The sequence below is a fragment of the Colossoma macropomum genome, unplaced genomic scaffold, assembly GCF_904425465.1.
Source record: "Colossoma macropomum unplaced genomic scaffold, Colossoma_macropomum, whole genome shotgun sequence".
Taxonomy (NCBI): Eukaryota; Metazoa; Chordata; class Actinopteri; order Characiformes; family Serrasalmidae; genus Colossoma; species Colossoma macropomum.
Window position 1 is genome coordinate 27,604,440 of NW_023494799.1, and position 22,892 is coordinate 27,627,331.

General features: G+C 37.6%; 1 protein-coding gene across 3 annotated transcripts in view; it reads left to right on the plus strand.

The window, feature by feature from the left end:
* Positions 1-22,892, plus strand: part of camsap2a (calmodulin regulated spectrin-associated protein family, member 2a) — a 69,810-nt gene that overhangs the window by 8,439 nt on the left and 38,479 nt on the right. For all 3 annotated transcript variants that reach the window (XM_036586747.1, XM_036586749.1, XM_036586750.1), the window contains exon 3: positions 22,591-22,752. In XM_036586747.1, the coding sequence (XP_036442640.1) occupies positions 22,591-22,752 (162 nt within the window). The remainder of the gene's footprint in view (positions 1-22,590; positions 22,753-22,892) is intronic.

The window sequence follows — 22,892 nt, forward strand, 5'->3', positions numbered from 1 at the left end:
ATTTCTTACTTTTAAAACGTTATCGATATGTTGGTTAGAAGAATATAGTTAGGAGAACATATTTTGGTTCCTAACTTCTTGGTGCACTTCAGCCATTGCATTGATTTATTAAGTTCCATCAGCAAAGAAGACATAATCACAATTGTATTGTTTGTATAATTGTTTTTTTCTTACAAAAAAGAATTACTGCTCACATAAATACGTTTAAATGCCTTGAGACTTTTACACAGTGTTGTATATTGATTATGATATTGAATATAGGCACAAGAACATACTGTACAATACAGTTGAGCCCATAAGCATTTTATGAGAGAGGAAGGGAGACGAGAGAGCAAGTCTGGAGCACATTTGATGTGATGTCATTAGAAGTCCGCTTACCGATGAAGCCAGCTTGTCTGACAAAATGTAAAGGTGGGAAACTTGCATGTAAATGCATTTAAATGGCATTTAAAGCAACCTAACGTGTGTTTTAAGGTGCTTTTTAAAAGTGCTGAGTGACTCTTATGGTTCTCATGTAGTCAAGGAGGGAATTCCATAGTTTGACCTCGTAATAAATGAAAGCGGGTCCTGCACTTACTCAGCTAATTTGAGTTACAGGATGACCAACAGGTTGCTGTTGGAAGATCTGAGTGACTGAACACATCACAAGGTTGTTGGTCAGCTCTAAGGGATACAGGTAGCCAAAGCGAAGTTTTAAATTTGGGCGTTATACGAAAGTTTCTAGCGTGCATAAGAACGCTAGCAGCTGCATTTTAGAGACATTTGTAACAGTGATTTTGGAACAGTGTATTGTGGTAGTGTGTGTGTGGTCATAGTAGAGTATTATGCAAGAAACAGTGAGAAATTTGAGGCTAGTTTCGGTTCCATTGGCCATAATGTAAACAGAATTTTTGCTGGACCTGACAACCCTGTTTGTCTATTGCTATTTTCAAGTGTAAGTTAGTGTAGTAGTTTTCCTGACACTCTCCGAAAAGGAAGTCATTTATCCAACGTGTGCACTCGTGTTTATGTGGGAGGTAAACAAAACACGGAGGATGTGAAATTGTTGTTGTAGTTTATTGCCTTGCTGGCATCTTCCAGGTATGATTTTATTTTAAGAAAAACAACCAAGCAGACATAAAATGGGAGTTACTTACCATTACTATTTGCATAGTGACATTGTAAAATATAGTGAAAGTAGCTTTGATGTCACAATTTTCAATGTATCCAACTTCATCACCTGGCTTTGAGAAGGCTGGGCATGTGGTGCTTTCTGGTGGGAAATCGGAGATCACTTGAATGCAGCATATACAGTCGTATGCAAATGTTTGGGTGCCCCTGGTGAAATAACATGTTTTGTTCATTTTCTAAGTAAAATTAAGTTAAAACATCCTCTACAGAGAACACACTTCTGCACATTTTAATGCGCAATTACTGAATATAACATTGAAAAATATATAAAACATAAAAGGTGGTCTGTGCTAAAATTAAAATAAATATTTGTTGTGCAATAAATATTGCATATTTGAAAAGTTAAAATATTGCAGTTTTCATGTGTAAGATTGATCTCTGTAGAGGATGTGTTTATTTACTTAAAATTTATTTTACTTAAAAAATCAACCAAACGTTTGACCGGGGTGCACAAACGTCTGCGTATAACTACAGCCACGTTGCATAGTGTATCCAGCGTTGTCCTTAGAAAGACATTAGAATAATTGCACAAAACATACTAAGAGTTCATTGAATGTAATACATTCATTAACTAATAATTAGCACAGATCTCAGATTCTTCTTTACTGAAGGTCCCCAATCCTTTGCCTTTTCGGACAATGCCTGAAAAACTAAGCCTCTGCGCTGAAATGTATTTATTTTAATGTTAGTATTTTTTTCTTACAAATAAACACTTACTACCCACATAAATACCTTTAAATACTTTTGCACAGTAATGTAAATGCATTAGTCAGAATTTTTATTGAGTGGTCAGAATTTTTTCCTGCATCCAAATAACCCGTATCAAACTGAACCAAAACTTAAGCCCAGTTCAAGTCATCTAGTCTAGCTGCACTCCAGCATGCAGGTGCCATATTATTTATTGGGCCTCGATGTGAGCTGCATTCATCAGCAACTGGCTGCTGTCAGCCTGAAGTGATGGATTAGAAGCGTTGACAAGCTGCCTTAAGCTTTCACTGACTCTCATTAGCATTAGCGCCTCATTAGCATTGTTCAGTAATGGCTTGCCTTGGTTCACTACTGTACAGCGTTCGCCCTAAAGACTTAAAGAGTGCCTCGCATGTCTGTGCTTCTTCCATCTGGTTCTTCTTGAATTGGAGATGTGATTGAGGTGAGATGTTCACCCAGTTCAGTGTTTCAGAGATTTCATACTTCTCACTGCATTATAATGTCTTTGTGAATGTGTGTTCATCAGTAATGTTCAGGCTTTCTGAATTGTGCCTTAAAGGGGAAATCCACCAGTTTTTCAAATTTCGACATAATGTTATCTTCGAGATGTAAATTACGTCATTCTGGTTTGATGTGAAAGTTCATTGTAAAGAAACTTACTGACTTACTGATTTCTTTACAGTTTCCAGTGGTGGTGATAGGAACCAGGGGTCGCAATATCCACAACACAGATATAGTCATTTTATTTACTATCCAAAGCCACTAGTGAACCTGCACGTATTTTTATATGTAATTTTGTGATAAATAGTGGTAAATATTAAAAAAAAAAATAATAAAAAATTTTGGCGGGCAGTATTTTACCACACTGAACCCTGCAAGTACCCCTCCAGCATGAATTGATTTTAAAAATATGCTTTTGACCTTCTCATTGAAAATCAAGGACTTGGGCATTAGGCAGCAAGCATTAGCCTGACCATCTACTTACAAGTAGTGTATTTCTTTGCTTAGGCTTTAGACTAATAAACACAAAGCACATGTCTAAGAAAATATGCATATGTATAAACATATACTTTTCTGTAGGGCAGGGAATTGTTATTCATATTTTCAAGTTTGAACAGATATAGAGCTATGATTAGATTTGGTTCTCTATTGATCATTTGGTTGTGCTGTTTCATCATTGGATGATGTTTCATTATGGGATGATGACATTGTGAAAATCTGTTATCAGTATCATGTCTCATGTTATTGGAACTGAGAACAAAAAAATGGAGGACTTTGTATTGGCGAAGCAAGAAAAAGCCTCAGTGTGACTCATGAAATCTTTGAGTTCTTTGTGTTTCTTTAATTTAAGATTATGAATGAAAGCAAACGGCCCTGGCTGACCGGCCTTGGTGAAAAGGATTTGGTCTTGGCCTGAATGTATTAAATGAGTATGACTGCGGCAATTAAATTCTAGCATTGAGCTTTGTCATTAATAATTCAAGGGGGATTTCTATTTTGGATGTGCACAGTAGGGTAGATGGGGGGGGCTTCAGGTTTTTCTGAAGAGAAATATAGAGCACAGAGTGAAATACATATTTCTCATTGTTTTTTTCCATTGAACATGCAGTATGTGGAGCCCTGTATTTAGTGCTGTCTGTTATTGTTCTCTTCACTGCCTTGTTGATTGCGAGTCTGTCTGTCTTTCCCTGTCTGCCTTTCTGTCTTTAGGCCCACCCTTTCTTAATTATGCTTCTCATCATCATCATCATCACCATCTCTCTCTCTCTATCTCTCTCTTTCTCTCTCTCTCTCTCTCTCTCTCTCTCCCTCTCTCTCTCTCTTGCTCTCTCTCTGTAACTCACTGAAGAAACCTGCTTCTGTAGTTTCCCCCCACCTACACCCCCCCACATGCAGATCCTCATTACACCAGTGCACAAAAATACACACATGCAAACACTCTCTGCATCACACACTCTCACCCACTCACATCCACAGCCTCGAAATAATCCCATTGATCTACGCAGCCTAACCTGTGCAGTATAACTCACTTGAACAAGGCTAATGTAGCTAACAAGTAATGAATGCTTATAGCTGCCAGGTTAGCATTGTGCAAACTACATCAGGCATCCTGGCTTAAAACATGAAAAGACTGCCTCACAGGCACACGTGAAGTAGGGGTGCTGATTTCAGGAATGTTACTGATGAGAATGGTACAAAAAAAATGAATAATCATCTGAGCAGAGTAAAGACATCTGTGTGCTTGTTTTAGGGTACATTTCATTTCATTTATATTGGGGATACACAAAATCGTCAATTGGCCTATTTATTGTTTTTACTAGATCTGTGTTGCAATTCATTTATTTATTTAAATAGGCAACTGGGTCCATATTTAAAGGGTGCATATCATGGAAAACCACACTTCCCTTGCTTTTTTTAGAAATTTAATGCAGTGTGTAAGTTTGATTTAGTGTGTAAACATCAATAAAGTTGAAGATATGCCAATCACTCCTCAGTTCATACAGTCATTCATTAATCGAAAAATAAGCTGTGAACATTTTTTTTGAACTCACTCTTTGTGATGTCTCCAGAACCCGTTACTTTACGTAGATCAGCCCACAGCGCTTTAGCCATGAAGTTATAAAGAGTGTTTTAGCTTGGATTCCTTTTTGAACAAGGTGAAAAACAGGGCAGCCAATCAGAGAAGATTTGCATTTACATATGCCAGTCTTAAAGGCACAGTAATGAAAACAGCCTGTTTAATTCTAAAGGATAAAGAGAGGTTGGAAAATAGGACTATTTCTGGTACATAAAGTCACGCACACATTATAAAAGGACCTCTGGGGAAAAATAAAATGCAAAAAAAAAAATAAGATTTAGGCTCTTTAAAATTGAAAAATTTGAAATGCCAGTTTGTCACGCACACACATACACCTTATCTAGGCCGCTTATCCTTCTGGGACACGGGGGGGAGCTGGAGCCTATCCCAGCAGTCATTGAGTGGAAGGCAGGAAACATCCTGGACAGGTCACCAGTCCATCAGAGGGCAGACGCACAGATGTATACAATTACAATTACACACACATTCACACCTAGGGGAAATTTAGCATATCCAGTTGGCGTGACTGCATGTCCTTGGACTGCGATGGAAACCCACACGGACACGGGAAGAACGTGCAAACTCCACACAGAGAGGACCCTGGTCACTTGGCTGGGAACCGAGGCCCTTGTTGCTGTGAGGCAACAGCGCTACCCACTGTGCCACACTGCCGCCCCAGTTTGTCCCATTAAAGACCACACTGTGTGAGCTTTGGATGGAAAAATAGGCTAATAAAAATCACCAAATTTGGCTCTAAAGAAACCAAAATCAACCATAAACTGTCGTTATCCTAAATGTATGTATTTGAAATAAGAATGCACTGCTTAAGTTAATGCTGTATTTACATTACACTGAGCTGAATTGCTCCCCTGACCAGCTGTTGGCTGCTTTGGTTGCGTGTTGTTAAAACACAAGCATATTTAGGTGTCCAGACAAAAGTGTAGGCTAGTTCTGTTCCCCAAGCGGCCTAATATTTTGAATGCTTTGAATAATTTTTTTTCCAACCGTAATATTTCCCGCTTGGTGTGCATTCGGGTGTTGATCCTTTAGTTCACAACTTGATTACGAGCATGAGATGCAATAAATTTCCGCACAACCAACAATCTGATAATTGGTGTATTTTCTGTTGTCACATTATGACATTGTTTGATGGCAACAATGTACATTATTTTAGTGCTGCTCAAAATTCTAGCACCCCAACCCAATACACCTTGTTTGTGACACTGTATCACAAAGTAGGTAGCCTAACTATAATAGGTGCAAACATCTTGAAGCCTAAATTTGGGCTGTACTTTTGTCCATTTAAGTAGATAACAATGTGTCTTAGTGTCAGAAACCACATAAGCAAGTCTGTTTGAAATTATTAAACAACTTGATGCTATTTAAGGCAAGTGTGTAATGGTTTTGGCATGCGGTTTGCACAATGCTTATGTAAAGCTTGCGTTACATGTTAGCTACATTAGCCTCAATGTGTGCAGAAGCATTACTGTATTAAAATGACAGTGCTGTAAATTTGGCAGGGTGTCCAGGTCAGTGAATGGCTGATGGTGTGATTTTAAGCTTGGCAGCCCTGACACTCTGACTGGTGTTGGTGAGAAGTGCTGTGAGCTTTCATGTGCATGAGTGGCTCCAGTGTGAGAGGTAGCTGCTCAATATAAACAGAATTAACTGAGAATATCGCAAAGGTGTGAACTCTCACTGCCAGCACTGAGTCACATGTGCTGTGAACCCCATATTCTTTCCTCTGAATATTCTCTATTCCCATTCACTAGCAGGCCTTAAATGTTTATTACAAATATTTCTAACAGCAGTTACAAGTGTGATCTATTATTTACATTAATTTAGTATGTGGATGATGTTATGTTATTGAATTTAGCAGCTCTGTGTGAAATGATTGATGATTTTTGATAAGTCACAGTATAGTGTTTAAGGTGAAATCTTTATATGGGTCATGTTTTATGCTGAGTCTGTGTCAAGTATGTATGAATATTACAGAGTCTACAAGTCTGTCTAGTAATTGACTGTGTAGACTTTAGGCGATCATGATTAATGAACGTGCAGATATGTGCTAAAAGGCATTACAGTGACTCTCATAACAATAATTTATATTATTGGTACAGTAGTGCTCAAGACTATTCGTCATAGTGATGTGTCACTCAGGAGTGAGACGGCTCTTTTAGGTGAACGTAGTTGATTTGCGATGAGGAGCCATGCTTTTATTTTTATAAATGAAGACAAAACAAATGGGAAGACCTTATGATGGTGTAGTTAAAAATCACAGAACTCCTGTTCTAGATCTCTTTGGAACGTCTTGAGCTCATGTTATGATTTTTGACTTTTACTTGCCTTTGTTTGTTGTTGTTTGTTTGTATCTTGTGATCACTGCCTCTCGAAAAACATCCAGTTAAACCACTCATCAACATTTGACTTGTTCAATTCTTATAATAATAAATATAATGTGATTTTAATGAGTTAGTAACAAGGTTTATTGACTTTGTTGAAAGTTAAATGATCACTAACTTGGCTAATTTTGGGAACAAAAAACTGACAATGCTACTGAATTAAGTGCCTTTTGGTTTGTTTTTTTTTCAAAGCTGCCCCAAATGTTTGAGTGTCATAAGCAGATAAAAAAAATTCATACTATTTAGATCTATTGGAACTGTATGGTACAGCAAAAAGTTTGTGGAGTATAAAGTTTTTAGCATTTTCTATGCTAATTCTCATTACAGCAGTTTGTCCACATGTGTTTCTCATTACCAACAGATTTTTTTTTTATTTTGAAAAAATGAGCTATTTTTTAACTGATAAATCTCTCAATTTGTGTTTCTTTGTCAAGTCTAAAGAAGTGAACCCAAACAACAAAAGATTATGTAACACAGGTAAACAGAAACACTCTATGGCTATCACTGTGTTAGAGTAATGAGATAAAATAGCAAACTACTATGTTTTGCAATATATACATATATTAATAATTAGCTCTTTAAAGTGCTTTGTCTTACCACAGTGTACAAATTATGAAAAGAAATGTTGTGGAAAAAAACTATTTACAGATATATATTCAAACCTTACTGTATTGCAGTGATAAGAATTGGGCCACTTAAAAACAATTAAATCATTCAAGTTTCATTTTTAATTATTCAACCAGGGATCATGATTTGAATATCCAAAAAATATATTTTTTTTCAAAGATGGATCCCAGTATTTGTCATGTTTGTGAGAATAACCAGGCTCTTTTGGCTCCCATTTGTGCCAATTGATCTGACTCATTGAACAGAGCTGGAGTGTCCATCAGTAGTTCATAACGTCCACTGTGAAAAGAAGCGCATGTAAGAAGCACAGTAAGAGGATACATGAAAAGTGGCAGAATTTGAAATTCTACTTATTAGGTTGCTAATATGAGCAACATAGTAAAAACATAGTAAAAAAAGATTCTGAGAAAAACACTATATACACAATATAAATATAAACTATAAAATACTACATTATACTAATATGCTTTGCATTACAGTTGATTTGGCAGTTGAATAATGCAGCAAATTCTTGTTTTTTAGTTGTTCATGTTTTCAAATTCCCTTTTTTTCATATGTTTGACTCTTGCTAATGCAGTATGCGGCCTTTGCAGAAGTGGGAGTGAGTAATTTTAGTGCTGAAGACTCCTGAGGGGTTCGGTTTGCCCTCATTATAAGAAGTTATTGTACATCCTCAGCCTGGTGTGGGTGGCTCATCAGAGAATGGTGCACGGTTTGCGACGTACTTTACATTAGACAGCCCAATTAACTCCTTATGCTTTAAGAGACTGTATGTGGGCCTACTCTTCAATTCCTCACTCTCATACAGAACTTACAACTTAGAAAATTAATATGTATAATGTAAAATATCAGTTTATCAGATTATCATGGTTTTCTGTATTGGTGTGGTATAGTTTAAATATACTGAAAATGTTTAAAAAGCACAGTGCACAGGCTTTGCAAGCAGTAGACTGTTTATGTTCACCATCACTTTTAAAAGGCGATAATTGTGCACAGGAAATTATTAAAATTGAAACGGTGTGTTTATATATGATTAGAAGAAGTATGATTGTTATACTGCCTTTTAGCTCCACTTGGCTTATATTACACCTGTTCTTGCTGTTGTTGTTGATGTTGATGTTGTTGTTTTTGTTGACTGCAGTTGGTTAATTCTGTAAAACGTTAGTGTGTCCCAGTTAAACCTGTAGACACACAGCTCTAGCACAGGTGTGGACAGTGGTCGGCATCCAAAAGAAAGACATTGAGTGATGCACGCAGAGCGCCGGGAGGAAAACTGCCTCTTCATGGTGAGATCTTATGAATAATAGATGGCAGCGGAGTGAGTCTGTTGGGAACAATGAATAAAGAGGACAGTTTGTTAAAGTACTGTATAGAGAGACATGTGGGTGTGTATGTGTGCGAGTGAGCTTTCTACAATAGGAGTCTCTCTCCTCGAGCTTTCATCACCACTGATCATGCAGTTTGAAGTCTCTCTGTTTATTGCAGAGTGAACACAAAACACGAAGGACATGTGGCTGTGCGCTGCTGTCAAAGCCTTTAATGAACAGAGGAACTCCTGTGAATCCCCATTCAAACACACTCTCAAAATGGCGCAGCAAGGTCTTGAAATATCTGGGACACCACACTGTGCAAAAGTCTGAGATCAGCTGAGAAAACTGTGTTTAAAACTATTGAGCTGCACAGAGTGTTTTTTTTTTTTTGCTTGTAGGTATACTATTAAGTATAATAACAAAAAATGTATAGAATGAATGCAAATAAACATTACAGTTAGATGGTGTTCCCCACAGATCTGAGACGTGTCTGGGGAGGTCATTTGAATATATGAATATCCAAACTTGTAGCATTTGTTTACTTAAGTGAGTATTCAAATAGACCATCAAATAAGCAATGGGACAACATGGGGAATCCCAAAGAGGTGCTAGTTAAGATAAGTTAGCTTTATTGCCACAATGGAAAGGCTACTTTTAATGTGAAAATTCAGGTTGTGGAGATGACCGTAGAGAAAAGAGTGATGTGTTCCGTCAGTGACACTGTGTGTTAAGTTTATTTATAACAATATGAAATATTTTGTCATGGAACATTGTTAAGGCAAGAAGGGCCTGGGTTCGATTCCCGGCCGGGTGACCAGGGTCGTTTCTGTGTGGAGTTTGTCTGTTCTCCCCATGTCTGTGTGGGTTTCCTCCGGGTACTCCGGTTTCCTCCCACGGTCCAAAAACATGCAGTCAGGCCAGTTGGACGTGCTAAATTGCCCCTAGGTGTGAGTGTGAATGTGTATCTGTCTGTCTGCCCTGCGATGGACTGGTGACCTGTCCAGGGTGTATCCTGCCTTCCGCCCAATGACAGCTGGGATGGCTCCAGCACCCCACCGCAACCCAGAAGGATAAGCAGTTTAGATGATGGATGGATGGATGGAACATTGTTAAAATAGGGGCAGTATATATTTGGGTGGCTTTAGTATACTTGGGAGCGTGGGTGCACAAGTATAGCCTATATGCTGGAAACACTGTAGTTTTTGCTGTCGACTTTTCATTTATGTTTTTAAAGCGGCGTCCAACCTACAGCGAGTTAGCGACTTAACCTGAATAGTGCAGCAGTTTACTTATAGTGTTTTACTTAAGTGAGCAAATATTGAAAAAGAAGGACAATTATGGCTGAAAAGTTAGAAAAAGAAGGTGTCGATTTTGTTTTTTTTACATGTGCAGTAAATGGTGGCTTTCTTTCCATGACATGTGAGGACACACAGTTCACACTCATCATTTTACATTACTAATATTAGTCCCTGGAATATTCTAGTATCAGTTTTTGTTAATTAGAGATATTTAGCAGCTGCTTCAAAAAACTATTTAGTCAGTGTGTTGGCTTAACCATTTCCAAACCTCTTACTGAGGAAGGCCTCTATTTGTAGTTACCATGCAGGACATCCAGGCCTGATTATTACATAATCACTTAATTGCAATTATTTGAGATGATCACAGTTATTTAAACTCACTGCAAACATTTTCCACATTTGTTAGATCACACAGGCTGGGGGGCTTAAAACTCTGCTAGTCGTTGCTTGGAATTGATCCATTGAAATTATATTTTCTAAGTTGTATTGACTCTACACACCCCGTCTCGTCTCCAGGCTTTTTATTTTATTGTTCTGTTTTAAAACATTAGGCTATGAAAAGGTACAAATATGTACTTTTCACCTGGAAAAACTCATATAAGACCTTTGAGGGTACATTTATATTGTTTGTACCTTGATGAACAAAAAAAGTACCTGCACAGAACCTTTATTTCTAAGTGTGTATGAGGATTAAGCATGCTGAATGGCTTCTTCTCCTTAAAGAAGGGGTGTCTAGATACTTTAGGACATGTAGTGAATCTGACAGCTGTGTAAGAATAAAGTGAACTCATCAAAGCAAATTTGTGAATTTATGAAAAAATGAAATCAGTTTTGAGATCCGTTTGAGATTATATGATCATTCTTTGATTCTTTTGATGAGTTTAAGTGTATATTAAGTGTAAGTACTTAATATAAAATGTCATTTTCATATTATTATATATTACAACACATTGGATTTTTAGCCCACAATAAGGTCCTTTAGAGCATATAGGGAAATGGCGGACACAGTATACCCACCTTTCCAGACACCACTACACCACTGTGAATCATGTACTACATGGTAACTACAAATAGAGGCCTTCCTCAGTATGAGGTTGTAAATGGTTAAGCTAACACACTGACTGAGATTAATGTTTATTTGTATTTATTCTTATGTTTTCTAAGCAAATGACTGACTTCTGTTCAAATACATAGCATTGTAGATCGTTTTATTTTGGCTTTAGACCTTTGCACAGTACTGTACATAAGTGGAAGTGTCATTTTTGGGGTAAACTAGATGCCATGTGCCATGCGAGAGCTGAGTGTATGATGTTTATCCACCATCTTCCCCATCAGCATGTCTCGCTCAGAAACGGGTATCCTCCCTGACTTCCCTCCATCGCCATGGAGACCATACTGTCACATGTGCTCAAATAATAGCCACTGAAATTACACTGCAGCAGTGTAGTATATGTGGTGTATGCAGCGTGATCATACACTCTGGATCCTCTTTTAGATGAGGACATACATCACCATGCTGAAGAGATAAACACCATCTCTTACAGATTGTAAATAATTAAGATTTGTCTTACGCCGCATGATGCTTATCATTTGGCTACTTTATTTCTTCCACGTCTGCAAGACAAGAACTGTAGGTTAAAGTTATTGCTTAGCAGACAAAACCTGCTGCATAATTCACAGACCAATGCAGCATTCTGTGGCATAAACACTGACCTACTTCCTGCTTTCTGGCATCTGTGCTGAAAGAGCAGGGTAGTGAGATTTTTCGCTGTCTTGTTGGATCTTATTGTGGATCTCGTTTTATTAGATGGTAAAAAAAATGTAAGCATGAATTCATTGCATGTTAAGTTATACTCTGTGTGGTGAACTTGCATAAAGAACAGTTTTAAAAAATGTAAAAACTCATCAAAATCATTTGCTTGTTTGTTTTATTGGCTGCAGTTGAAAAAATGTTTTGCCAATCAAGTCACCAATATTAAGATTCCATAGATTTATTGGTAAATCCCACTGATAAAGCACTGATAATGTTTCTCTAATTGTTACATAACTAAACCATATTCAGGAATGTGATGCTGTTTTGAACAACCAAGCAGGAAGTCTTATTTGAGAGTCTGGAAGTTCATGTTATTTACATATTATACGATTAATTTATATGTTAATTTATACGTTGCTTGCATTGTATTTATATTTTTTAAGATCTTTTGAGTATCTGCGGTTTATCTGAGTATACAGGTATTTGAGTACTCACTTAACGCTTGTAGGTGCCAGTATTCGAATACTGAAATCACTATTTGGGTATTTATGACCTCTAGCAGATAGCCAGAGAAATAAAGTACAGGCCAGCTATTCAGGGAAATGCTGTTATGTTCTAACAGTTATGAAGTGGGTCAGTTTTACTCACATTTAAGATTAAGTAAGTATATTTTACTACAACAAAACACAAGTGCCTTGCAGAGCTAAGTCAATTCTGATATTTTTAAATAATATAAACAAATAACATGAAATATTTTTCCAGTAACTTTATCAGATTAGCACAGACACTGGTGGCTCTGTGTTGAGCTGCTAGTGAGCAATGAAGAGTGAAAGGGGAGGGGTGAGAACCCCCTGTTGTGAAACAATTCACTTTTTGTCCACAGAGACAAACAGCACAGCTTTAGATTGATATCAAAACATATTGTACAAATACCACAATCAAAATATAGCATTTAAACATGAGAAACACAGTTTTATAAATGTTGACTTGCTTGCTAAGACAAAAATCCAGTTCACTTCTGTTTTTGTAAATTGCACAGTGCACACATTTCCATCTAAATGTATTTATATTGGAAAAAATGCACAGTTCAACTGAGGGATCTCCAAAGGTGGAAGAAATTGGCTTTATGGCTTCTGTGAAAAGTGGCTAAAAGAACTAACTACTATGGTTGACATTAGCTAGAACCAAAAACAGTGAAAAGATATTTCTCTGTTCTCAGTGTTGCTTCGACAAACTAACATGTTTGCACATCGTCCTCCGAGGAGAAGAAACTTGTGTAGAAGACGATGAGTCATCTTCATCTACTGTTGCACAAGTTAGCTGCTTTAGTTCATTAGCTCATTCAAGGCAGCCTCCATTACTCAAGCATTGACAAGAAGAGATTTCCCATGGCCATTTTTGCAAATGTACACCTGTTAAATTTTCATTTGTGCTGCTGAATTTTGTGCCTGCTGGCACCGTGCATCACATTACAATGATTGTGTATTTTGATGCATTAATTTCAGCCTAAAAGCTCATTTTTTCATCCCTGCAGTTTACCAAATATTCAGTCATAAACGTACAGGGGTAATCGAATCGATCAGATTGCACATCCCTAATACTTTCAAGAATCTACTGGTTATTTTCAAAAACGTCTGGGTATGGACCAAAGATTTAATATATACCAAAGCAGCCTTAAGAGTCCCTGACTGTGTCTTTAAGAGCCGTTTGCTCTCCTCCAGCTGTAGCATCATGTTGTGAGGCTGACGTTGGCCGTGGGCCTCTTAAAGGGGCCAGCGCTCTCAGAAACAGATAGCATATTTCATGTTGACAGGATGAATAAGGAGGCTGAGGCGTGTGCTCTGCTGCTGTGAGGAACACAGGCACCCCGGCCTGCGGCTCTGCTCTCCTCGCTGTTCACACATGCGCCGTTACCATGACAACGCAGTGCGAAGGCAGCCGGCTGGTGGTGATGGCGGTGGTTCGGGAGGGGGGGGTCAGTGCTGAGCTCTCAGGGTGGATTTCTGAATTGCAATACAATGAGTACAATCAGCCCCAACTCCACTCAGTCACACACTACCTGAACTGACGACTGTTCGTCTTCTGCTTCTATACAGCAGCGTCAGCAGTGGTCCGTGCTGGCGGGGGCTTTGCCAGCTCAGTAGCATGGCTTTTTTGTGGTGTAAATCATATCTGTAGTGCCCAGTATAAAAAAATTTCTGCACCCTAGCATTCGAACAAGCAAACCGGCATATGGTGGACACCTTAGAGCAGTGGGATGCCAGATATTGCTTTTGTACCCTTTCCAAAATCCAGTTATTTGTGGCTACTGGAAAAGGGAAAGAGAGGCACCTGGTGATTGAGGGTTGGTTCGCTGTTGTATGAATGTTGAATGTTTATTCCGAAGTACAGTTCTTTTCTCTCCTTTTCAAAAGGATTGCAGTTTATATATTGTTGTTGTCATAACCAAATGTCATCTCCAAATATGGAAACTTTTGAAGGAGAAGGAAAAAATAGTCTTAACTTTAAAAGACTCATATCCTACATTTTTCTCCTTGAGATCCACTTATAACACTTGTGGTTTTATATACCAAACATTTTCAGAATTCATTTTTACAGGAACATTTTCCAACCTCTCTTCAACATTTAGAATTAAATATAAATTTTTTGTTACTGTGCCTTTAAGACTTATATGTAAATGGACTTCTGATTGGCTGAAACACTCCTTAGAACTTAAACATAAATGGGCAAAGCTATACTGCTGTATCCTGAATAGGTGGAATTATGTAAATGAGCTGATATTCATGACATCACAGAAAGAGTTCATTCAAAACAGGCTGTTTTTGCAGCTTAATTTCCGTGTATGGGCTGCATGGACTGGGTAAAAAATGGTACATTTTGAAAGTTTAACAATGTTTACTTATTAACCTCCTTTATTAAAAAAAAATGTGAGGGAAATTCAGTTATTTTAGATCATTTCTATTGGTCTATTCATCATGAAATGTCCACACAATGTAATGGGCAAATGGCATTTCCAAATGGTATAAAAGAGGGGTGCTCAATCCTGGACCTTGAGATCTACCACCCTAGAGAGTTCAGATCCAACACACCTGGCTCATATAGTCAGGATAGACCAGGATTGGGCACCCCTGGTGTAAAAAATGGGCCTGGGATGTAAAGTAATTTTGAAAAATTGCCAGATAAGGACAAAATTGTCGATAAATTTCAATAGTTTCAGTATTTAATACTACACATAACCATATTCAGTATATCTAGATTTCCATTCTTGCCAGAATAGGAAGTCAAAGCCTTGAGGCCTTTTCACGCTGAGTCTAAATTTTACAGACACAGGTTTTCAGCATCATACTGGAATAAAGCCACCAATCTCGTTAAAATTACAGGCTCTTCAGGCAAAATCAAATTGGCTTTGATTAGAGATTTTGTCTATAGTATTGCTACTGTAGATCTAGAAACCTCTAATGCCCATAACTGAGGGAGATTTGCCCACATGTTCAGCATCCATCAGCACACCTCCCCTCAGAATACAGGCCTTAGTTTCCAGAGATCAAAGAAAAAACCTTTGGATCAAATCATATCTCTTCCATACGAGTTCAAAGGAGGACTTGATATATGAATAGCAGAGCTCTCACTGTTAATCACATTATAGAAAAGCATGGCAGGAGATACTTTTGTATCTTTACTATATCTTTTCTTCATTTCTGACACTAGACTCTGAACAGGCCCTGACCCCAAATACAGTGCCCCATCATACAAACTTACTGTTTTACGTTTGCCATGAGAATCACTTGAATAGATAAATGGCAGATGGTTTTTCCAGTTAACCTTATTAGTATTCATTTTATTGCCCTCATTTTTAATATTACTGATTTGCTGAACACACAAAGTGTGACCTAATCTGATTTTACGCTTCTCTCAAATATGGTTGGATAAGTACTAATGAAAAGCCTCAGCATACTGAAGAGAAAACTCAGCGTTGTTGATTCTGTGGCATTTTATATCTCTGAATGTCCAGTGCAGTCTGTACCAGACGATGTATGACACCAATAAATGATGTTATAAAGTGTGATAATCTCTTCCAACACTTTTAGTGAAGAATCTAGAGTTAGTTTGTTGTAGCTGTGGTGTATAATGTTACTGAAATCCAAATCAAGCAGAGCAAAGTCCAGAAATAGAAATTTGTATTATCAGACATATTAATCTGGTCTTTGCTGTGATGTTTTCATAAATAAATGGAAGTTTTTGTAGCTGAGTTAAAGTAAATGAATTCTAACAAGAGTATTGTGTAACATGAATATTCATATTAAACATGAGCGTAGTACAACTGTAGTAAATAATTTGTACTTGTAAGGTTCAACACATTAAGAAGCATTTCCAGCAAATGGAGGAAAAAATGGTGTCCCTCTTGATCTCCTGTAAACATTTCTTCATCACTTGCAAAATCACATTTTTCACTGGTCATCACAAAAGTATGCTGTAATTCAGTTTTAAATATTTCTCACTCGTAGCTCATTAAAACAAGCAGATACATTCTGTTGGAAGTACAGATTCTTGATGTTCAATTGATCATGAATAGAAGAGGATATATTTTGATTATTATCTTCATTAATTGAATATGATGAAAAGTGACTGTGCATGCAGAGAAGCATGGTATTAAGGAGAAACTGTAGATATTGACCCAGACCAGCATTAGAGAGCTGACCTTGCAGTGTTTCATATGCCTTTCTGTGAAGTTCCATTATGAGAACATACTGTATTGTAGGCGGTGAATAAGAGGATGCCCCTGAGTGCTTTTCCATGTCTATCTGTGATGGCATGAGGTAAGTGAACTGTAATGCAGAGGCCAAAACTGGACATGCTGGGCAGCAACGCTTAACATGAGAAAATCATTACTGAACTCCTGGCTTCTCCAAGGATGAAGTGATATAAACATTTCTTGTTAAATCGCAGGGCTCATTTTGGGCATATGCGTTCACATTATGTGATAGTATCATAAGAGTGTGTGTTAGGCTACAGATGTGAAAATAGCATAGCTATAAATAGCATGTGGATAGCATAGCATAGTAATCAAATACTTGTAATAATAGAGAAAGGGAAAGGCCGTCCTACTCATCCAAAGAGAGCTTCGCCAGTTATGCTCTCCTGGGCTTCTGCCCACGTATGTCTGTGGTGTCACCAGATCAAGCTTCAGAAATCCCCTAAAGATATGGCCTACAATCATCAATAATTAGTAATTGGGAGCCCTATATTTTTATCATTTTTAATTAAATAACCTTGTGTGAATATTTCATAAAGAATGATCCAAAATTACATCGAATACAATCTCATTACATTAACTTATATTAACTTAAATGAAGACATTGTCCTGCATGAAAAGTTTTTCTTCTCTTGCAAATTTCTCATTTTGTGAGATACAAAGTTTTTTTGTAAAGAAAAGAGAGACAAAATACCATAAAATAAAATATTATATTACTTCAATGTGTGTTATATGCTTTTTATACGTTAACAATCACCGCAATAATACCAAAGAAAACATAAAGCTGTTCTTTGATGTCATGATAGGACATTTTCATATCGTCCTGTCCCTAGTGTGGCTACAGATACCTCATCTGAAATCCAACGCTTTTGTTAAACCTATAAAATATTTAAATGTCTGTAAACATAAACACTTGTGCTAATTACTTTATTTCGCCAAGTATGTTACACATACAAGGAATCTGTCTTAGTGAGTGTACACATGTATGACATAGTAAACATACTAAACAGACCAGACAAGCAACAGACTGTGTTTATTTGTGTGTATTTATATATGAATGTTTGCAGAAATGTAACATCTGTACAGTTAAATTTCTGCAAATATTCATATCAATCTGTAAGATTCTATATGTAATAGTTTTTATAGTATATGTAATCAGACCTTCTTATGTATAGGTATTCTCATCTGCGTATGTGCAGATGTTCACATTTCTCTTTAGCTCCTCTGTGGCTCTTTTATTACTCATTATTTTTTGTTCTTTGTTCTATTTATTGTATTTTATTTTAATTTTCCCTTAGCTAAATACTTGTTAACAGTCAGTTGCTTGTCTGGTTTAGTATTTTGCATGTTATACATATGTACACTCACCAAGACAGATTCCTTATATATGTAATATACTTGGCGAAATTAAGTCATTCTGATTTTCTGATTCTAAATAGTATAACAGAAACATTGCTAAACCTTCTGATGATAGAACTGCACTTTTAGCCCGGAAAATTCACACAGGTCATTGTAAGCGCTTCTGAGCTGTAGTGTGTTTAATCAGGACACTGATTTGTGTGTGTGTGTAATCAGCTTAAGTGAGAAGCCAGCACTGTTGCATAAGCCAGTGTCTTCTTTTCACTCTGATAAAACATGCAAGAATGTCACGGCTTATGCAGGGCTGTGGTGTGATCACTGGACGGTCCGAGTCGTATGTGAGGAAGCACTGAGCGTGTAGAGGACGTTAAGGCACTGCAATGTCTCTGTGTTGTTCCTTCTTCCAGCTTCACTCATGCAAGTTTGATGTGGCAGAAGCTGAGCTCGGGAATCTGGAGCTGCTTGTTAGAGACACCGCGCAGATTTTAGCTGGAAGGCTAAACCCTGACTGTCTCAGCCACGACAGTTGTGCTAAAGCTGTGTGTTAAAGATTGTAGAATCATTATAGTAACATCTGTACTGAGATTTGATAGGCTGTGTGTGAAGTGATTATTTTAGCAAAAATACCCCAAATATAGTCAGCCAAGTCATATTTGGGATTCAGTCTTGAGTTTTGCGCTGGAGATAACGTAGCTAACAAGTAATGAAACCCACCAGTGGAAACGAAATAAATCATGACATGCCTCAGATGGCATGTAGTCATTAAGTAATCTCAAAAAGGCTTATTTTAGTGGTTTGGCACTGTGTGATATAATGTTATCTATAAAATTGCACATACATACATATTTTGCATGGCTAAAAATACACAATATGCATCGCAATATGTAGTTTTGAAGTTTGACAAGTTGAAATACAGAATAACCAGCAGCACCATATTTTTTAAAAATATTCAATCAATAAAAAAACATAAATACTGTGTTTGTTATGCAACATTTCAAATACTGAACTGCACTAAAATCAATTAAACAGGACCAGTTATGCCCTCTTACTGACAATGTCCTTGATAGGCTTAGTATAGCATATTGTTATATGTCACATTATTTTTCACAGTGAAGATAAATATCGTCCTGTTTCCCATCCGTAGTAACTTGATGTGTCTTGAAGTGTGAATTTTGTCCACATTTTTGTTCATTTTTACATATAACACTACATCATGCAGCAGTGGCGAATCGTGAGAATTGGAGCCTTAATTTGGGCCCTAAATATCAAAACATGAGAGAAAAACACACCTCTATGGTAATTATAATTTCTGTTAGCATTTCTATGGGATTCTAGTAGTTTGTTAGGACTAAGCTAAAGACTTTTTACATGTCACAAGTTTACTTGAAGCTTGTGACAGACATATATATATATATATCGCTGCTGTCGGAACAAAACCTCTTATCTCCAAAATGGTAATTTTACAGGAGAAAGAAAAAAAAACATGCTTTACTTTTAATGTAAGTCAGTGTAACCAGCCATTTTGGGCTGTTTCTTTTTGTTTCTTTTGGAGATACAAGGTTGCGTTCTGACAGCAGCGATATGTAATGTTGATAATAGTGAATAATATTTTACATCGTAAACAAGAACAGTTTTTTTTTAGTTCCCAGAAATCATTAGGCCTTCTCTGAAGGCCTAGAAGGCCATGAGGGCTCCCCTCTGTCATACAGTTTGCCTGGTGCAAATTTATGTGTTATAAGCTTTTATTACTTGGTAGCTACATTTGCCTTGTCGGTCCAGTGCTAAACTGAAGAAGCTAAATTCGGATACAAAACATGTCTTGGCTGCTCGGCTAGATTTAGGGTACTGAACTGTCACTTTAACATTCATTCTTATGTGACCTTAAATGTTTTAGAAGTTCTTAACATCTGATACTTGATTCTGTCCCTTTTATTTTGTGTCTCTTCAATAGCCTACTGATCTTCTTTAATAAAAAATGTTTAATAGCCTACTGATCCTCTCAGTGAGATCTTCTGGGAGAAATCCAGCAATACTGTGATGTTAATTTGTGCAAAAGCAAGTAACCGCTGACTTGCCAGCTGAGTTGACCTGGTGTCAGATCAGCACATAACACAACACTATTGACATCATACTCGGCTGTGTACATCACATACTCACGTGCCTTTCTCAGAGCAGCGCCTTCCTATAAATCACTCCTCAGCAGAAGACCACAGTACTGTGTACTAAACAAGACTTATCTCTTTTCATTTAGCCTCAGCATGCTTTTAGCAAAACAGAATCAATATCCTCTTAACGAGCTTCGTTCAGCCTTGTGTCTGTCTGTACCCGCTGGGCCACTGAGAGGATAGACACGTTTTTAATTTGTGGTGTGAGTGCTGGAGGAGGGGTGTGTTAATTTTTTTTGGTGTGTACCCAGCGGTAATGATGGCTGTGGAGAGAGGTAATGGGTTGTTGTGCCTCCTCATTTGAATTGATAAATTGAGGGCAACGTCAAGGGCACATGAGCATGTTATTAGATGTTATAAGAGATTTACGCCTCTCATGGAAGTGCTGGGGCAACGGGCTGGCAGGTTACAGCCACATCTTATCAAACCACTACTCAGGCCACAATGTTATTAGAGTGGGTACCATTAGCATTAGCTGGCATTTCCGGTTCTGGGGAGTCAGCACAGTTTGGGGATTTCTCCTTCCCTGACTCACAAAATATGGTAAATGCTGAGGTAAATGAGGTCCATTCGAGCAGGAAAACCACCTGACTTTGCTGGACTATGGCCCTTTAAGCCTGGAGATGGAAATGTTGAATCAGAGGCCCACAGATCAGGGTGGGTGAGCAAAAATGTAGCTTAACAATACTTGAAGACATTTTCACGATACACAATATCGTGATATTTAGGTTTTCTGAGGTTTGTGAGCAAGTTGCAATGGACGAAACTAGCAAAACAGTAGCTAGTAGGGGCGTAACGATATAGTCAGCCCATGTTTCAACTGGATTAACGGTACTGGGTTCACAATTTGGTATTCTCACAACATTTTGAGCAAAATTTGAATGAAGAGAAATTCTGACTGTAATCATGTTACTTTATAATGCCACTAGAGCTGTGAGAAAGGAGTACTGGAGTGAACTATAGATGGTGCTGATCATTTGCAGACTTTGTTGTTTAAACAATGCGATCACATTAGAACGTCCATTCTCTACTATGAATTGTCGGATCTCCATCATGCACATTACATTGCAATTCCACAATGTTTGTGTAATGTTGTTACATCTCTTATATCTACATTTAAAGAGGAATTCCACTGATTTTTCTAAATTTCTGCATAATTCAGTGGTAAAGTTGGTGATAGAAGTAAGGTGGTGATAGGAACCAGACGTCTGAAGAGTTTAATGTCTAAAGAATGTTATTACATGACATGATTATAAATACACTGCCTGATGCCTGAGACAGTTTTACAGCTGTTTTGAGAAGATGTTTTTTCTCAAATTTGTTTTTAAGAAAGGTTCTAAGAAAAAGTCTACATCAGATTCATGATGTGATCTTAAACCGCAGAATTGTTCACACCTTTTTGCTCTTGTGTGTGCATAGATTCTGTTCTTACCTAAAATCAAGTCACTGTGTGCATGGAATCAGAATATTATTAAATCTTACGAAGTACGTTTTGCTTACCTCATTGGCATTTGCTTTGCTTAATTTAAGCATTTACATCCAATTTAAAGTGAGATAATGAGGAGCCTATTTCTTAAAACGTGATAAAGCCTTGACAATATAATCAGTAATTGAACTGATGTGACTCTTTGTGCTTGTTTTGTGCCAGAAATGTCTTAAAATCAGGTAAATGCTGATAAGTACTGATAGTGCTGATAAAGATATTAATTCTTAAAATAAAAAAATAATCACACACATAGCTTTGTAACACAAGCAATTTGTTTAGAGAAAAAAAATGATTTATTGCCTTCATATGAGATCATTTCACTCGCTAAGATATTTTTACAGAGGAAAGCGCTACATCTAAAAACTGAATAAGAGTGTCCTGTATATTTAAGGTGGGGTAATGAAGATTGCAGTGGCTGCTTTCATGATCAGCTCGTACAGTATCGTCAAATCTAGCGCATTTTTTTTTATCTACCTGATGAGACTGATGAGTTCTGCATTTGATAAGGTGCTTTACTGAATAACTCCTGTAAAAGGATAAGTACTTTGGTCTGATGCGAACACATTGGACCTTTGCTTCTTGTAAAATCTCCCATTAGCTCTGTAATAAACTCAGTTATCATTAGCCTTTTGTTTTCTTTTTTTATATTCAATCCCCTTAATGTCTGTGAATTCTCAGTCCTCATTTGAATGTGACTTTATGAGATGCAGTGTGACACACAAACTGCATTGTGGAGAATGAATAGATGGCCCCCAAGCACAAGCAGTAGGAGCCACAGCCCTTTCTCAGAGACGATTATCTCTAATTGGGTCGAGCAACAGGGGATGGACGCAGCTGTTTCCAGGGCAACCATCGCGGGAGGGTTGGCCAACTGAAGTGACAGCAAATATATGAGATGCAATGAGCGATGGGTGGGGCTTGTTGGCTTTGTGATCAATGAGAGATCTTTTCTGATATGTCATTTTTGGTGAATGGTTGCAGAGCGCCCACCTGGCAATGATTGACACCCTGATGATGGCCTACACGGTGGAGACGGTGAGTGTGGAGAAGGTGGTGGCGTGTATGCAGCAGTATTCCACAGACTACGCAGAAGGAGATGTACCGTACGACACAGAGGATGCGGTTACCAGCTGGATGAATAAGGTAGTCACAGCCAACATCTAGATATGATCACTGTAATTCTGGACTGCATGTATGGACTGTTCTCAACTACTGTATTGTCTCTTTCTCAACTGTAGTCATTACATCATAAAAAGTCAGTCTTGACCAACATGGGCCAACTT